At 35.6% G+C, this 19,984-nt stretch overlaps 2 protein-coding genes across 3 annotated transcripts; one reads left to right on the top strand and one right to left on the bottom strand.

Annotated features, from left to right (window-relative positions):
- Nucleotides 1-886: 886 nt before the first annotated feature.
- On the top strand, nt 887-5,233 carry LOC137731947 (cysteine--tRNA ligase 2, cytoplasmic). 2 transcript variants are annotated; one of them, XM_068471212.2, is made up of 9 exons: nt 887-1,270; nt 1,508-1,571; nt 2,348-2,509; nt 2,618-2,788; nt 2,874-3,155; nt 3,252-3,377; nt 4,006-4,239; nt 4,356-4,475; nt 4,560-5,233. In XM_068471212.2, the coding sequence occupies exons 1-9, from the start codon at nt 1,101-1,103 to the stop codon at nt 4,914-4,916; spliced, it is 1,686 nt and encodes a 561-aa protein (XP_068327313.1). In that variant the 5' UTR covers nt 887-1,100; the 3' UTR covers nt 4,917-5,233. The 2 variants fall into 2 exon arrangements, with proteins under 2 accessions (XP_068327313.1, XP_088543572.1); XM_088687446.1 differs by having other exon boundaries at nt 888-1,270; nt 4,359-4,475.
- An 8,448-nt stretch (nt 5,234-13,681) lies between these two features.
- On the bottom strand, nt 13,682-14,645 carry LOC137732540 (zinc finger protein GIS3-like). The gene has a single exon (XM_068471860.2). It carries the CDS (start codon nt 14,544-14,546, stop codon nt 13,842-13,844), a length of 705 nt encoding a protein of 234 aa, XP_068327961.1. The 5' UTR covers nt 14,547-14,645; the 3' UTR covers nt 13,682-13,841.
- Between the last annotated feature and the right edge of the window lie 5,339 nt (nt 14,646-19,984).

Genomic DNA, 19,984 nt, shown 5'->3' with positions numbered 1-19,984 from the left:
TACGCCCAATTAACATATTCTGTAAATTGATAATTATTTTAAGATCAACCATTTTTAACAATGAATATAAAACACACATATTCGCTATTAAAAAACTAAAATATTTACAAATTCGTAAACTGATCTTCTTCTTTTTTTATTTACAAAATAATATTAGATACGGTTTTAAATAAAAATAATAAAAATGTAAGATTCTGTTTGATATTCTACTTGAATTTAACTTTTTAAACTCAAAACAATTTTCAAGTTTTAGGCCTTAAAAACTTGTTTAGTAGGACTATTTTAAAAAATTGAACTCAAGATTAACTCAAAAATATAATATATTCTCTAAAAACATAAAAAGTGAATATTTAGAGTTTTTAAACTTACACTCACTCATTTCTTTTCTCTCCCTCCTCCCCTCTTACTCCAAATCTATCTCTCTCTTTTCTTCTTCTCTCCTCTTTTTTTTTTTACCTTTTTCGTCCCTCATCCAATTTGCTCTCTTCATTCTCTCGGTTCTTTCTTTCACTCCTCTTTCTCTCTATCTCGTCATATCCTCTCTTTTTTTTTCTCTTTCCTTCAATCATCTTTTACTTTTTTTATCCTCTCTCCTCTTTCTCTCTCTCCTGCGACCTCTTCTTTTTAGATCTCTTTGTCTTAAATCGCAAACCAATTAAGTTTTTGAGTCTTAAAAAAAAAAAATTCAAGAAATATTGTTAAGAAATATTTTGAGAAATGATAAAAAATTTCAAATAAGATACCAAACAGACCCTAAATTTGCTACGTAAAATTGCGTATGTCCCCACCGCTAATGGAATTGGGTACTCTCGGGCCCCAGAAAAAAACCGGACCGGAGACAATTTGACCTGTCTCATTTAATGAGGGTAAAAATAACAGTGTTTTCCGGCTACTGTTTTACAGTAACCTTTTGACCTTTTTTGTAAGAAAGGAGGAAAAAAGGAGAATAAAAGCAAAACCTTGTGCTTTAAGTTTACGCACTGCGAATCGATTTGGGTAAAAAAGGGGGACTTGATATAGGGTTAGGGTTTTTACCCAATTCGATTGCAGACATTTACATAAAGCATTGAGCGGCCGGCAAAGGGTTGAGAAATCCGAGAATGGCCGCCGGCAAGGAGTTCATGGTTTACAACTCGCTGACCCGCCAGAAGGAGATCTTCAGGCCGATAGAACCCGGCAAGGTTAGGATGTACGTCTGTGGAATCACCGCCTACGACCTCAGCCATCTCGGCCACGGTCGCGCCGCCGTCAATTTCGATGTCCTCTTCAGGTTCGCCATGTTTAAGTTATTAATTATGCAATTAATTGTGCTTTTGATTAGTGTAGAATTTGATGTGTTTGATTTTGTGCATGTGCTTTTGATTTTTCCGTGTTCTGTTAGAATTATTTAATAAAGCTAGTTGATTTAATCACTGTCAAACGCTGCAAAATTTGTTTGGCATAAATCATAACTGAGGATTAGTTTGTGGCAACAAATCATGTGTGAAATTGAATTGGAATCCTGCAGATACTTAAAGCATTTGGGTTACGAGGTTACGTACGTCCGTAATTTCACTGATGTTGATGACAAGGTGAGAATTTTGAGCCATATCATGAGATGATTTTGTATTGCATTCCTTCTTTTCCCTTCATTCGCGTGCACTCTGCTTTGGTTTGTTTGTAGTTTTAGCAATACCCTTGTACATTCCTGCATTTTAGGAGTAGACACCAATATTTATGTTGTGATTGGACAGGGATTACCGAGTTCCAAGAGAATTAGGCTACGTTAGTAAGGAATGACTAGCTGCAATGAACTTAGGGTGATTTGTAAATGACTAGATGCAATGTACTTAGTGGGACTTGTAAATCACTACTTGAAAGGAGTCATTTGCTGTTTAGTGACTTTGTGATGCTCCTGTGGTGCATTTTCGATCACTCTACCTAATGTTTCCTTTAGTGTATTTCTAACTAATTTATGACTAATCCCTTGGTATTTGGAAATCCCTCATCCAAACAGAACATTAATGTTTCGCTTATCTTATACTTGTTATCTCTTTCTAGCTAAAACTTTTCATTTGGCTTGTTTAGTGCTATAAATCTGCTTACCTTTTTATGACTAAATCACTGGCCTCATATTGAGGTCTTTTTTCTTTTGTCCGAAATCAGTTATCTGGCAGCTGGCTAATGCTTTAATGTTGTTTGGCATTTGAATATCTGAGACAGATGGGTGTTTTATATGCTTGAAAGAATTTTGGATCTTCTGACTCTTTATAATTTTCTATTTTGAATCTTCTGATTCTTCTTGTTCTTTTCATTTTCGTTGTGTACTTAATGCCATGTAGAGATTGCTAATGTTTGGACGTTTCAGATAATAATACGAGCAAATAAGAATGGTGAAGACCCATTTAGTTTAAGTAGTCGTTTTTGCAAAGAATATCTCAAGGACATGGGTGATCTCCAGTGCCTTCTTCCCACCCATCAGCCATATGTTTCTGACCACATAGAACATATCAAGGATTTGATAACACAGGTTTTCTGCTTGCTCTAATGCTTATATATTATGTTTCTGTGATGGTTTTTTGTTCGTTTTATTTTTACGGGCCCACAGTTTCTCTCTAATGATTGTTATATCATGCAGATTATTAACAAGGAATACGCATACCAAGTTGGCGGAGATGTATTCTTTGCTGTTGATAAATTTCCAAATTATGGCCAGTTATCTGGACAAAAATTGGAACACAATCGGGCTGGTGAACGAGTTGCTGTTGATTCAAGAAAGCGTAATCCTGCAGACTTTGCATTGTGGAAGGTCTGGGATCCTCAACCATTTACCTCGTTTTTGCAGTTTTTTGTTTGTATTTTTAAATTAATAAAACTTCAAAATAAATCTGCAGTCTGCAAAGCCTGGTGAGCCAAGTTGGGAAAGCCCTTGGGGACTTGGTAGACCTGGATGGCACATTGAATGCAGTGCAATGAGTGCACATTATCTGACATTCAAGTTTGATATTCATGGTGGCGGCATTGACTTGATTTTTCCACATCATGAGAATGAGATTGCCCAGAGCTGTGCTGCGTGCCAAGAGAGCAGTGTGAGTTACTGGATGCATAATGGACATGTTACCAATAACAATGAGAAAATGTCAAAATCCCTGAACAACTTTTTCACTATTAGGGAGGTAAATTGCGGTAACTTTTCCTTTTAATGCTTCTTGGAGCTTCTATATATTTTCAGTTTATACTACCATTTAATATATAATTTCATTCTCTATTAGATTACAGAAAAGTACCATCCATTGGCTTTGAGACACTTCTTGATAAGCGCTCACTATAGGTCTCCTCTCAACTACACAATCTCCCAGCTGGAAAGTTCATCAGATGCTATTTATTACATATATCAGGTATGTTTTTTATCTGGATCCGAATAATTTTAATTTGGAAGTTTGTCTCTCAGTCCTTAGCTAGTCAATGGGCATGCATGCACCTGCTTAGCTCCTAACTGTTCTGAGACCTTTCCTTTTCTGGAATATTGTTTTCCACTGATATCTTTTACTGTATCCTGAGGTGTAATTTTAGTGGACGTTGCGCTAAACTTTCTGTTGGCAATTTTTCCTGGTTGGGTTAAATGGTAATTATTATCTTGTTGGATTACCCCTGCAAATTTCTGTTTGGCCAATGTCTTCTGGAATGATGGCTGTTGGCATTAAATATTAATCTTTGTGATGTAGCTGGTTCCAGAATTCTGGACTTTCGGTTAATTTAGCACAATACAAGTAAAATACTGATCAAGATTGAACAGAATTTTATAGAGTTTGGCTTGCCATGGGTTTACCCTTTTTATGTAGTGTTCTTTGCTTTGTTTTCCCGACATAAGCTGCATTGTGACTATTTTAAGATACTTGCCTGTGTCTCAAATTTACGGAAACAGAAGTTAATAAGACAAGTTAAACATGCATTTTGGATCACAGTACAAATGGATTTTATGTTTCTGTATCTGGAATCTTATAGCTTGATGTTTTGTCATGGTAGACCTTGCAAGATTGTGAAGATGCTTTAGCTCCATTTCGAGAAGAGGGTCTGAAGGAAGGCGCAGATCAAAATGGCAGAACAGTTAAAATTACTCCGACTGCCCAAGAATGCATCAGTAAGCTAAATAATGAGTTTGAGTCCAAAATGTGCGATGACTTGAACACTGCACAGATATTGACTGGTGCTTTCCAAGATGCGTTGAAGTTTATAAATAGTTCTTTGAATGGACTCAAGGTAAACATTTAGATTCAGTTCCACCATGCCTCGCCTTTTCTTTTTCTGTGCTCTCTCCCACCTTTATATGTGTATATGGCTGTGTTGTGATAACAAAAGTGTGTTTACTTTTATAGAAGAAGCAGCAAAAGCAAAAACAGTTATCAATGGTCCAGTCACTAACGGATGTAAAGAAAGCAGTTACTGATGATGTTCTGGACGTTTTGGGTTTAAAATCGCCCCATACATACTCGGAGGTGATATGTCCTCTTTTTTGTTTCCTTTAAATTTGAAATCATGGATTGAAGTTATCAACTACAAAGGGATACTGCATTGTACAGGTTTTGCAGCAATTGAAAGTGAAAGCATTGGAGAGAGCAGGGATGATGGAAAGCGATGTACTGAAGAAGATTGAAGAGAGAAAACAAGCAAGGGAAAACAAAGATTTTGCAATGAGCGATCAGATCAGAGCTGATTTGACTAGAAAAGGCATTGCACTAATGGATGTGGGCAAGGAGACAATCTGGAGACCTTGTGTACGAGAAGAGCCCATCGAGGAAGAGCAAAAAGAGCTGCCGACTGAGGAGGAACATAAGGTATTGCCGGTTGAACAAAAGGAAGAACAAAAACAGATGCCAAGTGAAGAAGAACACAAGGCATTACCCGTCAAAGCAAAGGAACCGCCTGCGTCTACATGAATGGTGTACAACCATCTACCGGCCTTGACCTGTTAGCGTGAGTGGTTAATCTTTTCAGGTCGGGAAATCGCTTATTAGTTTTGATTCATACATGATTAATATTGTAATACTTTGGGGATCAGAGGGGCCAAGGCCCCCGGAGTCTTGAAGTTTGTTTTTGTAACCTATTTCTTTTTCCTTTTTGATATTTTTTGGGTCCTGCTGTCCTTTAAACATCAAGGAAGCAGGAAATACTGTCTTAGTCTTGCCAGTTAACACCATATGATACAGGTTCTGCTGCATTATACAATTTACGGAAGCATATGGTTTATTTTGTATTTATTTGGTGCATTTTGTTCATAAATTTCCCTTGCGCTAGACAAGATCTACACGATTGATTCTGCGAAGCCTATTTTTTTCGTTATTCTGTTTCCTAGACTAGTTGTTCCAGTACACAAGTCCGAAATGATATTACGCCCTTTTTTTTTTTTTTTTTTTTTTTTTTTTGGGGGTTGACAACGTGACTAAACGCTTAACAAAAAGAAACTACAATAAGAAATCTGAGCAGCGTCCGCGATAAACTCGAGTTAGACAGTTTGTCAGCCACAAAATTCTTCTCATGAGAAATGTGACTAATACTAATTCACTAGGCCGGGTTAGAGGGCTTGTTGATTAATACTAATTTACTAGGTGGGAATGGAGCGTGGTCTTCTGGGCTTTTGAACTTTAGTAGATCCACGAATGGCGTAAAGTGCATTAGGATCCTCAATGTACTTTACTTTCCTTGAGAGCATGTAGGCTTTAGATTAATGGTGGAAGGTGTGAACTTAACATAGGTGTATCTTGGGCTTGGTCCAAGATTGGAGTTTGGTTGTCAAGCCTTTGAGAGCCCTCCTTGTGGTGTTGGCCGGTTGATCCAAACTACCTACTGTGAGAAACAAAGAAACATGACTATTGGATGGTTTGATTTTATATCAATTAGATAGGCGAGTAAGCAAAAATAGTATTTCCTCAATTCAATTCTGACCATTCATTCTCGTACACTGAGTAGTCCTAACTATTTCTCTTCGTTTCATAATGCATATTACATTTTGTATAATCAATACTTATAGCATCGAAGTTAGAATATAAAAGTGAAGGAGAAGAATCCATTACACTGAATTGATGTCTCAAAAATCAAGTTATGTGAGTGATGTTAATTAAGTTGATCAAATCACAGGCTTCGAATCTTTTGTACCCATAATCACAAGAGCAAAGATTATAATTTACAAGTTAAACACTAATATCGTCGGAAGTACAAAAGGAAGCTTTACAAAGTGCGATTCGAGAAATAAGAGGAGGCACTTGAGAAAAAAATGCCCAAGATTGTGACACTAATTGTTACTATCAGTTGAGATTGAGACAGGCTTAGACCCTTTGACATAAAGTAAGGCTTGGATGCCCTTTGACGTGGATGTTGTGATTGTCCCCATGCGTTATGTGTTCGAAACTTCTTCTCTCATCTCCTAAATATTGTAATAGTTTTGAATTCTACAAAGCAATTGTGAATGGACGATTAAGGAGTGGAAGTGGAAGGACCACATGCACATCATATACACATTCAAAGTCAAAGTGGCCAGCTTTCAGATAGAGGAGTACGAACGTGCAAACAAGAAACACAAATCGTTCGGTTTTGTCTGGTTTCCACTGTTAAAGTAGTAGTTCCTACTTCCTTCCTCGCAGTCGCAGGCTAGGAGCCAAAAGCAATGCCCTGCCCCTTTTTTTTTTTTTTTTTTTTCTTTGGGGACTTGAATTCCCATCATTTGTTTCAAAAGCCGCAATTTTAATAATGGAGATGTTGTCCTTGTTCTAAAAGCCATGCATGCAGCTTCATAGATACATATTACAATTTACAGAGGCCTAGGTAGCCCGCTGTGATAGTAACCTTGCAAGACAAAGTTCATCATCAACTGTTGTATTGTGCTAGTACGAGTACGACCGATAGTTGTGGTTCTTGGCTGAATTATTTTCGGTCTGTCCTGCTACCAATTACTAATAATATATCATGCTCATTCATGTCAAGCAGTTTTCACAAGGACATCAACTTTCATATGAGTAATCACTATGATGTTTCGGTTCTATAACACTATGCCATGCTTGTGAAGAAAGACTAACATTGCGTTACTTAACATGAATGCCACAGTGCTAATGAACCTGGTCCATGTAATATATCTTTTCACAAGAGTACACTATATATGTGTTGATGGTGGTTCCCATTCCCACGCACCTTTTATGTGTATTAGGGTTTACATTTTTTTAAGACAATGAAACATTTACACTAAGTGGCGTGAGTTTAGGATAAATCACATACCATAATAATATGGTACTCACCATCTATATATGAATCTCACTTAAAGCTTATGAATCATGAAGTGTAAAACTGCTTAAAACTAATTACGTACGTCCAAACCCAACAGGTTGTTTCCCCATATGTGCTTCTTGATTACAGTTTTAATTTAAGTGTTTGTAACCTAGCTTTCTAATATATGCTACACCCAGTGACATTGGTTGGTCTCAACAATAAACACTGATTTTTTCCCCATGTGACACGGAATTTGAGCAGTTCAATGAAGTAAGGTCGAGCTCTGAACAAAATAAATGAAGGTAATACTAAGGAGAAATTTGTAGACAAAATTTGTAAACTAAATGATGTGTTACCAATAGGAATGAGCACGTTTATCAATGCTTAAGTAATAATCCAATCATCAACTTCTATGTCATTTAGTTTACAATATTTTATCTACAAATTTAGTTTCTCTAACATTATCCAATAAATAAATGAGATTGGAACAACCTCCAGCTTCGATCCCTCATGAGCTCAAGCTTCGTTAATCCAATTCAGTCAACAACAAACAACTTGAACTAAAAATTTCTTGTAATATCAATAGGTTGATTGTTTCGCTCTTGTATATTCCAAGAGGAAAAAAAAGATCTTTGAGACCTTTTTCTAGGATCCGAAAGAGAGTACTTGGGTTACATTGGGACAATCCTCTTGATTTATGGGGCCCCAAAGATTGAAAGTATAAACCTTACGTTGAAAAGTTTGGCTCAATTCACTATCATCATTTATACTTCAATTGTTTTGAATGCTACTATATATTTGTAAATTGCATTGCTTGAGGTCAAGTCTGCAGGCTAAATATTCCGTATCAAAAGTCTAAGATGGAATGAGTAATCCTGAAGAAAATTAACATCTTCTAAAAAAGCTATACGACATGAAAAACTCATAATCGATGCAAGTTGCAGGATATTATGATTCCAACCATAGTTGTTTTAATACCGAGAGAAGTTAGTATATGCTGAAATTTATCCTTTATGTAGTTCCTCATTGATTGTTTTTAGGGTTAGTGGGCTAGCGCTGATAGAAGATATTCAGTACGATTGTTTGAGTAGATAAACTTTTATACTGATTATGATCGCGTGGGATGATCAAACGAGATCAAAATATAGAGATTTCATGTTAGTGAGAGGTGTCATACAAATGACACAATTGGAGAAATATCCGTACACAAGTGACATAATCTGAGCAATATGTACACAAGTTTTTCTTGTGAGGTAGATTACTAGATGTGAAACCCTAAGTAGGGACCAGAGCAATGTTGTGGCAATTTTGAAGTACTTTAAACATGGTTGTATTGAAGCTAGTTGTGAAGCATACACAATAGTGCACATGCATGATTGTATAAAGGCAAACACAGGACTTAAAAGTATTGTATATTGGAAATCTGTTCGTCCTTTTTCATGTTCAGATTGAACCTCTTACCTCTATACAAAGGCATGAAATGAAAGCTAAAGCTAATAAGCTACCATACGATATGGAAAGGATGAAACACTTTTTGTTCTTTAATTTCTACCTTACAATCTTTACTATCAGATCAGCACAGAGATTGGAAGATATTATATGCTCCCTTGAATTTATATTTACTGTTAGCTCCCGACAAGGAGATCATTTCAAATGTATGGTGCCCTACAAAGCTCATATATCATCTCTGTGTACATTTGGATTTAGGAAGTCTTGTAATTTATACAGTTCACATCTCATGTGTAACCCAGTTGACAACTTGACACGGATACATGCATATATCAAATCAAATCTGCTCTTTTGGACAGTACTGCACTTGTTCATATATGTTAATCAAGGTCGGCACAACTTTCTCTAGCTAGCCATTAAGCTTATTTAATCAAAATTGGTTTGTCGTCGGAACATCCGTACATGGACAAGTATATATATTGAAATATTTATAATCGAATAATAGATTATTCACAAGAAATGTTTATGAATATCGAGAAAACAGTTTATATTGATGTATCATTTTATGTGTTTTAATAAGGATTGGACAATAGCGGTTATAGAATGTCTCACTTCTAGAGTATATTAATAAAAAGAAATTTACGTGTTATAATTTGAATGTAAAAGTGACATCGTGTAACAGTGTACCAAGTACACCGAAAAATTATTTGATTATTAATTACCACGGATGAAATTTAACATGCATGCCCTTTTTGGTCTGTACAAGAAAGGGTTTGGATAACCTATCACAAAACAACAGGCATGCATGCATCTGTTCAACTCTCTCAAGATATATTTAAATTAAACTACCAGAATTCCATCTGGTTTCATTAGCTTCCAACTATTTCTATATTAATCAGTACTATATATATGGGAAGACTTTGGATGCGGTCCTTAGCTATCAATATTCTTTAATTGAAACCTTGTTAGTTTGTAATTTTTTATCAAGGTTCCTGAAATTAATGTGATAATTTATTTCTTTGTACGTTACTATTTTTTTTTTAAATTAAAAATTAGAAATTTTAGTTGTTTATATAAATGAGATTTTAAATAAAAAACCATAATTTGTGGGATTAAAAATATCAAAATATAAATATACTATTGTGTGTGTGCATATATATATAAACATGGGTATATTCATCAAAATTAACCAAAAGACGTATTGTATCAAAACATGGGTACATTCTTCAAAATCACAAAAAAATAAAGATATTAGGCTTAATAACATTAGTAATTTTTTTCGATTAAACTTGATATGGATACATTTTAAAATCAAAGAAAAAAGAATGTACCCATATAAGTTTAAAAATGGATTAGAAAAAAATTGAATAGATTTTATATATAACAAATTGGTATATTTAAGAATGAGTACATTTTAAGATTAAAAAGTTTTACATGAATGGGTACATATAATTAGCATGGGTACATTTAGCAAAATAAAAAGTATAGATAAAAAAAAATATGGGTAAAAATACAAATAAACTTTAAAAAATATGGGTGCAAAAAAGAAATTAATATATGGGTACAAATTAAAATTGAAAAGAAAATTGGTACAAATTAAAAATGGGTGCAAACTAAAACTAAAAATATATGATAAAAAATTTAGTCATAAATATAAATATACTAATTGTAACATTTTTAACATTAAATGAATATATTTAGAAATAAAAAAATCTTTTATTATTGAAATAATTAATGATGTTATTAATACCCAAGGACCTTGTTCAAAAATTGAAAAGGAATAGGATTTTAATCAATGGAGTAGCAAAATGAAGGATGAGAAACTAATTTCTCCATATATATATATATATATATATGTATCATAGTACAGTGCATAATTAGAGAACCTAACATGGGGCAACTAACATATGTTACCAATTGAATTCCAAAACCCTCCACTTCATTTGTAAAATCTTATTAACTTAATGGAATCAGTGCAAGACCCACGCATAAATGATACTTGATTGATTCCTGTTTAAGGTCATTTTCCAACGCAAGCCATATATATATCGTTGCATTTGAAGGTCACTCATGAGTTCATGACCTGTGGTTGAACTGTACTCGTACAAGAAAAAGGCTGCTTAATTATCTTGTATTTTTCTCTCCAATTAGATGGAACCAACCAAGGCATAACAATGTGTGTCATCGAGAACCCTATTTCCATGGTCCCGGCCTTAATTACTTTCGGGGAAGCTAATTAGCATGCTTGATTTGTCACGTTTAGAGGCGTGCATTATTTAACTATGCCATCGCTTGATTGGATCATGGTGACTAGGTACTTATACGATACTTAATAAACTTTAATAATCACTTGGTTTAATTAGGGTTTAAAATAAATTATACTCAGATGATCAAGTTTAAGTGGAGTGTCTCTCTAGACTGGCCAGGGATTGATCGAGAGAGAGAGAGAGATTTGTAAGGTGAAGTGGACGTCTAAATCAAGTTTCATGCCACTAATGAAGCTAAAGTTGGGGTCCAATCTGGAGATTAATATATTGCTAAAGGCAAAGCTGCGGGAGTGAGTTTGATTTTCTTTGCTATATGCCTCACCAACTACTCTTTTGGTTAATGTTCTCTTATTGTCAAAAAGCTCTAAAGAAGAATGAACTTTTTCAAGTGCAGAAGTTTTTCAAATTATCTATGATTATAAATGCTTGCTTGCACACCCTATCTTAGCTCCTTTCTTTACTCCTCAAATCATCAAATATTTCATGCCAAAAACAAACAAACAATATAAAGGAAAACCCTAAAAGCATCTAATCCTCCATCTCTACTCTAGTACTTCATATATAACTTATTATTTCTCTTGTTTCCTTGTAGAAGTCTAACTCTAGCTAGTTCCCACCCTAGCTAATATGAAATGAACACTACATGCATGACTCATTTTTTCAAATGAGTCATTCTCCATTCATGTAAATCACAGTTTAATGATATATTTAAATATAACTCGATAAAAATATTTTGAAAAAAAATTGCACGCATACCAAATTGTAATTAACAGAAATGTAGGAATGCCATATTTCCTTTCAAATTTAATTAAGATGTCGGCAAGCTTACTTCTTGGGTGCCCATAGTTCATATTATTGGGTGCAAAAAGCACCGACGTTGTGTTAGTTCAAGACTTGAATTTACACCACGAAAGGGTACCATTTTTGGTAGTGCCACCAACCTTTTGACCGAGCAACTTAAGATTTGTGGGAAGAAACCCTAGAAAAAACCAATGATGCGTATATATAAGATGCTTGCTTGGCATGCATTATCTTGTTTTCGTGCTAACACGTAAGCTTTAGTTTGTTTTACCCACAAGAAACTCTCCCAACTTGCTCAGCTTGTAATTAAATTTAAATCGAACCACTTCTCTCTATAACTCTATTTTTATTTTTTTATGTTTCTTAATACAACAGCAACACTGATCACTCTATCTGTGCTGCTTTTTTATGGTTGGATATCAGCAACCAATTAATTAACCTCCATTAGACCTTAGCTGCTAGCTTGATTAATAAACTAATCGCTTAATAATTACAGGGAACACTGAAAGATTGTAGTGTTTAACTTAAACCCTAGTGTTATTTCAGCTTATCTAATCAAACCACTACTTTTCTATCAGTTGTGGGAGATTGGTCTGCATGTGATTGGTCCCACATTTCCATCACCACCACCTACTAGTCAAGAGGAAGAGAGGTGAAATGAAGGCACCAACAAACCATCAATGGGTTAGTTGGGAGTTTTTTGTGATTAGAAACTCCTGAAATGATATATTTAATTAATAATTTGAGTTAATTAAATTGTGTAGTCATTAGGTAAAATATACTAAAAACTAAGAATATTTACTCAGTTAGCTGATGCAATTATCTGCCTAATTAAGTTGATCATGTTGTCAGCGAATTCTTAAGTACATAATAATATAAAGTAATAACGTTTAATGTTTTTGGTGTCTTTTAATTGGAATCATATACTGCAGCCCTGAAGAACATCTTTCGTTTATCTATGCAGAAGCATATAATTGTCAACCCATGCTTTCATGAATGAGATAAAAAAGAGAGGATGGACCATATATAGTGGAGAAGAGATAATTGGAGCAATGGTTTTTAAATTTTAGCTCAATTAGAGTTTTGGTCCTTGAGCTAAACATTTGTGAGTATTGGTCCCTCGAACTTGCTATAATGTGGAACAATGATCATTTTGGCTAACTCCGTTACAACTTCCACTCATTTTTTGTCCCTTAAATCCTTTATTTTGGATGGAAGTTCTAACAGAGGTCGCCTAACAAGTTCAGGAACCAAGTCACGGTTCTAGTTTAAGAACCAAAGCTCCAAAAATATTTATTAGACAAGCGTGTGAGATAAATTCTTATTAATTAAATGGTAAAATTTGAATATAATTAGTGTCAAAATCTATTTTAATGAAACTCACTATACTTTAATCTCTACCATGACTACTTGAGTAGTCAACACCAGATGGTTGGCAATGGCATACACATCTTTCACTTTATATATCAATTAATTAATTAATTAATTAACAAAATAAACATTCTAAAGTAGCCTTAGAATGTGAAGATTTTCTCAACTTAATTTCTTGCTTCAAAAGTCCAGATTATCACAGATGTCCAGATTCTCAGGAATCAGATAAATTTCTAAAGTGAGCATTATCATTTGGATTTTGCAAGTACTTCCCCATTTACATGTACTTTCACATTCCTTTTTCATTTCCTTTGGATCCTTTCAAAAAGTTTTCCTTTATAGCATTAAACTCTATGTCGACGACTCAAGATGCAGAAACTCTCAACGTCCCACTTTCATCATTCCAACTCTTAAGTGGGAATTCCGCTTTCTGAAAGAGAAATCCCAGTAGACCAAGAACTAGACGAAACCGAATGATCCAAATACGAACTTGTATTGTATTCTACCTACTTATCGTGAACCTAGTGGCAAAAGAAAGAGAAAAAAAAGAGCAAAAATAGTAGAAATGAGGCTTAGTGAGCAATGTATATGCCCGTTAAATTACGTTCTTAAAATAAACAAATAAATAAAATTTGAAATGTACAAAGATCTCCACTAGCAAAATGCACATTTTTTCCCAGTTGAGTTCATATTACAAAAACCATTTATTTTTCTGAGTCAAAGGCTGAGATGCAAGTCCAAGCCCAATGCATCGTCGAAACTGGGCCCAACATCCCCCTTCGTGAACCTACTCAACGACGGCCCATCCGCTCTCCCGTGGGCCCGGCCCTGTTGTAGTACCTGATGATGAGCCGGCCCCATTGAAGTCAATGCGGAATCCCCTACACCGCCACCGTAGGAATAACTTCCTGCAGCCCTCCCGTGATTGGTCCCCGCGGGAAACACGCACCCGTGCGATACATGGAACGGGGTGGTCGCGCGCTGGACGTAAACCCACGACGGGTTCGCCGGAGATGCCGCCGGAGCCATCACGGATCCGGCCGGAGAGAGGAGGTGAGGCGGCGGAGCGAAGGCGGTGATGATGGGATTTCGGGCGTAGGAGACGGTGGCGTTTCTGCTGGCTTGGAGCTGAGCTCGCTTGAGCTGCTGGCGCTCTTTCTTGTGGGCGTTCTGGTGGCCACCGAGGGCTTGGGAGTTGGCGAATTCACGGCAGCAGTACTGGCACTCATATTTACGGTCGCCGGAGGTGGAGAAGGGGGCGGATTCAGGTGAGCCGGAAGGGGTTGTGGCGGTCTTGGTGGAGTCGAGTACGGCTGATGATTCTACGTCGTCTTCTTGGACATTGAAACCGAAGAGTTTTAAGCGTGTAGTTGTGTTGTTGGTTGGTTTGGGTTCATAGTGAAGCTCTGCAGCCTCGGCCATGCTTGATTTTAAGATAGAGAAATGAAGTGATGAGAGAGAGAGAGAGAGAGAGAGAGAGAGAGAGAGAGAGAGAGAGAAGGAAAGGGAAATGGAGGATGCAGGGGAGTTGTTGCATGTGTTGGGGTATTTATACACAGGATAATAAAAAGAGGGTCTTCAATTCCATAAAAAAAATTAATTAAAAACAATTATTTTAAAGTGTTGGTAACAATTTTTAGAGGTGTTTGATTTTTGTAGTCCAACTCACCATGGTTCGATTTTTAAAATAATCTTAATTATTCGATTTTCAGAATTAATTTTCACATTTTATTTTTCGAAAATCAACCTCAGAACTTCAAAGCGTAGATGTGACTGAGCCGACCACCCTCCTCTAAGGATTTTAACCCTTTAATGATGTAATTTAGTTGATTGGAATCGTATATGTATAATATATGTATGTGTGTATATAGGTGGTAGACGGTGGGAGAGAGACGGTTGCGGGTTGCGGACATCCCAAGGGGAAGAAAGTGAGAGTTATGTAATGTAAAGATGTAAAGATGTAAAGATTTAATGATGGGAACACGACCCAAGGACACTCTAGGCCCCAAGGATTGCACTTGTCTTGCCACTTAATCTACTTCTTTTCAATTCTTTCACTTCTGTTTCTTTCTTTCAATACATGTCAAGGTGCAAGAATGCCCTTTGCTTGACATGATGGGATTTCAAATTCAAAATTATAATTCAATACCGCTATTTAGATGTACATTACTGATCATGTCATCGAAACATATTTTCACGGAGTTAGTTATATACGAATTTATATGCATTGAAGAATCTGATAGTAACACGATTTATTTTGTATTTCTAAACAACATTACTGGTTACAAATTGCTAAAGACGAATGTGTGAGTTCTGTCATTTGTGACTTGAGGAGACAATGATGCATGTGATGGCTAGCATGGTACGGCGTTTGGTGTATATGTATTTATATACAAATTAATTTAAAGTAAATCTACATGATTGAGTTTGTCCACTACCGTTTCAACCAGGAAGTGCTTAATCAACGACCATCTTAATTTCTTATTATTATTTGTGGTTATTATATTTTAAGCCAAACAAGCTATGTGATTAACTTGTAATTTCATTTTCTATGAATTGGACCAGGACCATCATATTTCATATGAGCCGCTCACTTAGAGGATTATCAGCCACATGGGAAAAAAAAAATAGGGTTAGAAAAGTCTGGATGCAAGTAATTTAACTTAGTGCATGGGCCAGTACGACTAGTTTTCCTTTCAGTCAGTGATGATGGGAACTTTGGGGAAGATGACCAATCCCTATCTAAAGAAAATAATGTTTCATCAAAATTAAGAAACTTTGCCCGGAGATTGGAGGAGAAATTTTTAATTGTGATGGAAACACAAGTAGTACATTATGTGTTTTAATAGCAGTGGTGGGAAATTTGATTTTTTAAATTATTAACTTTTTAACATACATATCCCATCTTTTGTATAATGACACGTGATGTACCACTCCGTATACCACGTCACACTGAAAAATCTCTCGAATTGGAGAACCTCTCATGCCTTATACTAAAAAATCTCTGTTGGGCAACTAGTCTTACACTCCATGACAAGTACACTCTTCTTATTTAGTGTTCGTTTGAAAGTGTTTTTAAATGACTAAACGTGCTTTTAGCGGAAATGTTTGGTGTTCTAAAAACACTTAAAGTGTTTCATGCAAAAAGCACATAACTGAGGCTTCTTCCATGAAACACTTTAAGTGTTTTTTCAGGATTAACTTGCATTTTTATTAATAATTTATTTCAAAAATATTTTCATCATCGTCGCTTTCAGTTAATATTTCAAAAATATTTTAAAAGTTCTTCGAACGAGATCTTATGGTCCTATATATTTATCAAATCAATTGCACACTTTTATTTATAGTCTTATATACTCCTTGCTATAGGGTAAGTGAATTTTATAACATGAATTTTATTATAATAATATCTCAAATTGATTGCACATTATTGTAGATTTTAATTTTAATACGTTATAATGCATGATGAACTCAAGATACAGTTTTATGACATCTTCATTGCATAATAGTCTTTGAAGCTAAAAAAACTGTAATACTACTTTTCTGATTAGGTTTTTGAGTACGTGCAAACTAAGTTTTTCACATTTTAAAAACTTGGGTACTTTGGAATCTCGTACTCTGTGGGGGACGAAACTCGATGAAGCAACATGAAGCCCATTTCTCTGTTCTTGGAATTAGGATTTTTTTTCCTCATTTTTTTTATTTTCTTCCATCCTATTTTCTTATTTTAACTTTTTTTTTTTGTTATAAAAAATTAATATAAAACGTTGACGTTTAAATAAAAAAGGAAAAAGAAAAGAAAAAAAAAGGAGAGAAAATCTTCTTCCCTTTTCTGACTCCAACTGCTCCTTCAACTGCTAGAAACTTAGAAAATTTAAAATCCCAAAACTTGTAACATCCACTCTCTCTCTCTCTCACAACAATGAAACTTGAGTTTCCAAATTTACCATCGCCTCATGGTCCCGTTAGATGGCTCCGGGGTGCTCAATCTCAGGAGCCGACAGCACCCACCAATGACCCTTACCTTTCCCTCCAAAGTCAAAACTTTATGCATGCAAATATGCAAAATCCAAATCTTTCATGGTTTTTGGCACTCGTGATGGGTCCCACGTCAATAGATGGATTCAAACTGAGATCTCCTACCGTCGGTTTGCCTCTACTCCACTTTGCATGGCCCACGTGTCACCGTCTACTTATCTTCCGTATCTAAACCCTAGTGACGGCAATGATGGCAGTATCGTGAATAAAGTCAACATGGGAAGCTCTTATAACTCAAGCTAGGGTTAGACAGTTGGGTTCGGGGTGTGTTTGCAACTTATATTTGGGCCCCACGGACCCCACCATTACGTGTTGATGATCAATAGTCGTTTAGGATGTTTGCGTGATTGACGTTGAAGTCCATATAAGTATAATTAATCAAATGAATAATCAATGAATGTGATTTACTTTTTCTTTGCGAGAGATCTCTGCGAATCTTACTTAGTTACTAACTACGAGAGAAAATTATAAAGACAGACAAGAAGTTGGCTTTCGTAATCTCCCACTTCGAGAGCATAAAGTTGCTTAATTATAAACCCTAACCCTAATAAGTCTTCATCACAACTCCAAACCTGACCCACCTTGTCTCCTCTTTCTCCTCTTTCTCCTCTTTCCGATTTCCTTAGTCAAATTTTCCCATACAAGAAAAATCCCCTCGATCCCATATACCCCATCATCATCTGGACCACCTTTCGAGTGAGAGTTTGCATTCTTTTTCGACCGTTAGATTTCACAATTAATCATGTGTTTTTTGTTTTTGTTTTGTGCTCTGGATAATCAATCATGATTACTAATATTATATACCACAAAACAACAGGCGCCATTACAAAGCTTAAATATGACCTAGATATGCTATGTTTAGGTAAACGAAAGTCAATCGCTCCATCATTCATGTTTGATCTCATGGGTATTTAACTTGTTCACCCTCTACCCAAATATCTAGACTTCATTTTGTTTATAGGGAGTGCTTCAATCACATCAAATGAACTGAACTACCTTAACTGATAATCGTTTTTTACGAATTATTCATGCAATTTTTTTTCAAACAATTTGATTATCATCACGACTATTATAACGTTCTTTCTATTTGTTTGATTACAATTAATAACTAGATAGCGTTTTCATTAATCGAGTAATGTTTTTCAATTATTTAATTTTCTACTAACTAAAGAGTGGGAAAAAGAAATAGAGTTATTGATTAATTTGAATAATGATCCCACAAGCGACTCATTTCGTTTGTTAAGAGGAGAGATGATTCCTTCATCAAAGGAGCACGCCAATTTGTACAAAGCAGGTGGGAGATGATAGTTGAGACTTGTGATGGGCCATTCCTGTATAGTTTTATGTGGGTCCATAATGCTGAAGTCTCGAACATGAAACATAGAAGAGTTACGAGTATATTGATAAGGAGGAGGGGGAGTGAGAATCCTATTCGGATTTTTGGAATTCATAAATCATATTCGTTTATTATATATTGTACAGTTAGAAATTATTTTAAATTTTTTCATTTAAAATTGAAGACAAATAACACTTGATAAAAATTAACCTAACGATATATAATAAGGCCCTGTTTGGCAGATCGGATAAAGGATCGGATATGATTAGTTATACGGACTCGGGTGTTTGGTGTTCACTCGTACTAAATAAGCACCGGATTAATTTAACCGGTCGGATAGGATAACACGGTATACACCCGCTTAATAAAACCAACCAAAACGTCCGGATTATTTAGTCGGGGAAGAAGAATATGGGAGAGAAAGGGAGGGAGTTTGGGGGGTGTGGCGGAGAGAGCTGGGGAACAATTATTTGGGATTCTTATGCAGTCGGGGAAGAAGAAGGGAGAGAGAGGGAGGGTGTTTGGGGGTGCGGAGAGAACTGGGAACAAAAAAATGATTTCACTTTTTTTTAAATTTTTTTAAAGTTTGATTCCTCCTATCTAGTATAATACCAAACATAGTATAAATAATACGGTCACTAGTCCGATACTGCACCAAACACCGAACTAATTTAGTCAGTACTATCCGGTGGCTATTTATCCTATCCGACAGAAATAATCAGTACAGTCTGAGCTGCCAAACGAGGCCTAAACGAACAGGATTTATAAATCTCTAAAATCCTCTCATTGAGGGTTGTGAATTATTGTTCTAAATTACTACTGCACATTGATTTAGGACTTGGGATGGGGAATATCTCTGCATTAATTAGTTTGAAATGATGCATTTCTACTAATTAAACCTAACGCCTTTTTTGCTTTATTAATTGGATCCAATGATCCCTTTGGGTCGTTCTCACTCATCTATCAGTCACTTTGAGTCTCAAGTCACACTTGAGGGGAGGGTTAGCAAAACCAGGCCAACTAGCTGGGGTTCTCAAGAAATGGGGCTCACCTTGTACGTCCCGAGGCGACCTTCTCATTTACATGCATGTCTGTGCTATAAGGTTGAAGAGTTCATTTCATGTCCGCAAGACTCTCGTTATGAAAATTGAATCCGAGATTTTCAGTTTGTAATAAAAATGAATATTATCATACCGTAACGTTAGTAATTGAATGAAAGTTATATTTTATATATAAAAAAAAAGCTCATTTTCTAACGTTCTGCACTTTTCTCTTTCAATGCATGGTTTGAAGTTTTTATGTTCATTGAAAAAGAAAAAGAAAAAAAAAAGCATTTGGACATAAAAGTCGAAACACCGATCAAACATGCTGCACAAGAGGGGAGATCAAGCAATGGCTTAACTGGAAGCTAAAATATAATGTAATGTAATGCATGTTGTAGGACGGGTGACATAGGCACAGGGTTTCTCCACTGATGGAGGGTTAG

This window comes from Pyrus communis, chromosome 16, assembly GCF_041283825.1.
Source record: "Pyrus communis isolate YQ-2024b chromosome 16, ASM4128382v1, whole genome shotgun sequence".
In the NCBI taxonomy this organism is placed as follows: domain Eukaryota; kingdom Viridiplantae; phylum Streptophyta; class Magnoliopsida; order Rosales; family Rosaceae; genus Pyrus; species Pyrus communis.
Note: the sequence above shows the minus strand (reverse complement) of the source record. Positions and strands in the feature narration are given on the sequence as shown.

What these genes read in the sequence shown, in the direction of transcription:
- LOC137731947 (XM_068471212.2), top strand. Translation starts at nt 1,101, where the DNA reads ATGGCCGCCGGCAAGGAGTTCATGGTTTACAACTCGCTGACCCGCCAG. An exon ending in AATTTCGATGTCCTCTTCAG is followed by an intron (nt 1,271 to 1,507) that starts GTTCGCCATGTT and finishes GGAATCCTGCAG; the next exon opens with ATACTTAAAGCATTTGGGTT. An exon ending in TCAAGGATTTGATAACACAG is followed by an intron (nt 2,510 to 2,617) that starts GTTTTCTGCTTG and finishes TATATCATGCAG; the next exon opens with ATTATTAACAAGGAATACGC.
- LOC137732540 (XM_068471860.2), bottom strand. Translation starts at nt 14,546, where the DNA reads ATGGCCGAGGCTGCAGAGCTTCACTATGAACCCAAACCAACCAACAAC.